The 2,500-nt window shown below is 46.0% G+C and overlaps 1 protein-coding gene across 1 annotated transcript in view; it reads right to left on the bottom strand.

The window, feature by feature from the left end:
• The window catches only part of LOC308367299 (microtubule-associated serine/threonine-protein kinase 1-like), a gene marked incomplete at both ends in the record, with an annotated part of 37,608 nt that overhangs the window by 23,435 nt on the left and 11,673 nt on the right, over window positions 1-2,500 (bottom strand). Inside the window, 3 exons of the mRNA XM_080841182.1 lie at window positions 411-665; window positions 983-1,236; window positions 1,970-2,130. Of these exons, the coding sequence (XP_080697308.1) occupies window positions 411-665; window positions 983-1,236; window positions 1,970-2,130 (670 nt within the window). The remainder of the gene's footprint in view (window positions 1-410; window positions 666-982; window positions 1,237-1,969; window positions 2,131-2,500) is intronic.

Genomic DNA, 2,500 nt, shown 5'->3' on the forward strand with positions numbered 1-2,500 from the left:
TGGGAGGAGGAGCCCTTGCCCTGCAGACTCAACTAATCTATGTTCTCCTTCCCCCTTCCTTGTACACGCCTAACATAGTATATCCTTAATAGGACATCAAAAATAGTCAAAAATAACTGTAGCAAAAAAATCAATGGAATTGATGTAGTACATTTTATGTTTGATATGGCCCTACCTGTTGGGATCATGACTGAGAGTGCAGTTTGATATGAAAGTGAAAGTGAAAGTGAAGTGAAAGTGAAAGTGAAAGCCCTGCCTGTTGGGATCATGACTGAGAGTGCCGTTTGATATGGCCCTACCTGTTGGGATCATGACTGAGAGTGCAGTTTGATATGAAAGTGAAAGTGAAAGTGAAGTGAAAGTGAATGTGGAAGTGAAAGTGAAAGTGAAAGTGAAAGTGAAAGCCCTACCTGTTGGGATCATGACTGAGAGTGCCGTTGCCGAGGCGGACTTGATGACCTTGTTGCCGGGACGGGAGCTCCGTCGGTCTGCATCACCGGTGAGCTTCTGATGCCGCGCCCGCCTCAGGACCAGGTCGTTGGTTGCCCGCGGCGCCAGGGGATCCGTGGAGACTGCGTCCTTAGGGACAGTCTCCATGGAGACGACACCTACTGCGGCTGCGGGAATCGCTGATGGAGTTGCATCACCTGGCTTGGCTGCTTTATCTATGACATCAAAGATAAACAAAAACATATAAAATGAAACAGTGTATCGCTATTTTAACAGTTTTACAGAAAATAACAATATAGGAAATGGTTCTCTGGTAAAGTTCAACCAAATGTCTGTGTCGTAAAGTTTTTTATTTGTTTTCTTGAAAGCAGTTTTCCCAAGAGGTATTTTGCATGGCTTTTTTCTTTCTGTCTGTCTGTCTCTCCACCTACGTATGATAGCTGCTGTCCTCCTTTCCTCTCTCTCTCTCTTTCTCTCCCTCTCCCTCCCTCTCTTCCTCACTCTCTCTCTCTCTCGCTTTTTTCTCTCTCACCTGTAGCAGTAGCTCCTCCCTCTTTGATGCTAGTGGCTAGTTGGGGGAATGCCATGGCAATTGGGACCCCTCCCTCTAGTGACACTCCTCGTGGCCTGGTGCTGGGGGTCTGTCTGGTGATGAACTCAGTGTCCCCCTCTAGGGGCGAGGCCAGGCGCTGCGCGTCGATCAGGGCAGAGAAGCGACGCCGTGCGCCCAGAGGAGGGCTGGAGTCGCCCTCGGAGTACAGCGACTCGGAGCACGACAGGCGCTTCCTGTTATAAACGACCAAGTGATAACAGCAACTGTTATACACGGCAAAGTCGTAAACAGCAACTGTTATAAACGACAAAGTATTGGTTTTAACATCACCTGTTCTAAACGACTGATTGATGGTAATAACATCACCTGTTATAAACGCTGAGTGATGGACATAACATCACCTGCTATAAACAACAGAGTGAGGGGAATAAGATCGCCTGTTTAAACGACGGAGTGAGGGTAATAATATCACCTGCTATAAACGACTGTCTGATGGAAATAACATCACCTGTTAGAAACGACTGAGTGAGGGTTTTAACATCACCTGCTATAAACCACAGAGTAGTGGAAATAACAACACCTGCTATAAACGACTGAGTGAGGGTAATAACAGCAGCTGTTATAAACAACACAGTGATGGTTATAACATCACCTGCTATAAACCACAGAGTAGTGGAAATAACAACACCTGCTATAAACGACTGAGTGAGGGTAATAACAGCAGCTGTTATAAACAACAAAGTGATGGTTATAACATCACCTGCTATAAACCACAGAGTAGTGGAAATAACAACACCTGTTATAAACGACTGAGTAATGGTAATAACAAGGGAATAAAGCGATTTAATAGAGTATTCAGTCATGTTAACTGGCCATTTATAGGTCTGTAAGACTAAATGAATAGAGTTTTAATTCATGTTAAATGGCCATTAAAAGGTATGTAATTATTGAATGACTAGAGCTCACATCTCAGGTGATCCTGTCCTCCAGCTCTTCTCCCTCAGGCTGAAGCTACCCAGACTCTCCCTCTTTGCCATCTTATCGTCACGGCGACCATTGCGTTCCCGACGCGTCACTGTTGGAGCCTTGGGGTCAAGCTGGGTGAGGTGCTCCATACTGCTGTAGACCTGGGAGAGAGGGAGGAAGGGAGAGAGGGAGAGAGAGAGGGAGGAAGGGAAAGAGGGAGGGAGGGAGAGAGGGAGGAAAGGAGGAAAGGAGAAAGGGAGAGAGTTTTAATTTAATTTAATTCTGCTTTACCTTAAGAAAAATAGCTAAATGGTGGTGGTGATGTGAAGGACGATGGGCAGAGAGAGATTGAGAAAAACAGAAAGACAGAGGGATGGAGAGACAGAGAGAGATGACAGGGAGAAAGAGAGAAAGACAGACAGAGAGACAGAGGGATGGAGAGACAGAGAGAGATGACAGGGAGGAAGAGAGAAAGACAGACAGAGAGACAGAGGGATGGAGAGACAGAGAGAGATGACAGGGAGAAAAAGA

Source organism: Sprattus sprattus, assembly GCF_963457725.1.
Source record: "Sprattus sprattus genome assembly, chromosome: 1".
NCBI classification, from domain to species: domain Eukaryota; kingdom Metazoa; phylum Chordata; class Actinopteri; order Clupeiformes; family Clupeidae; genus Sprattus; species Sprattus sprattus.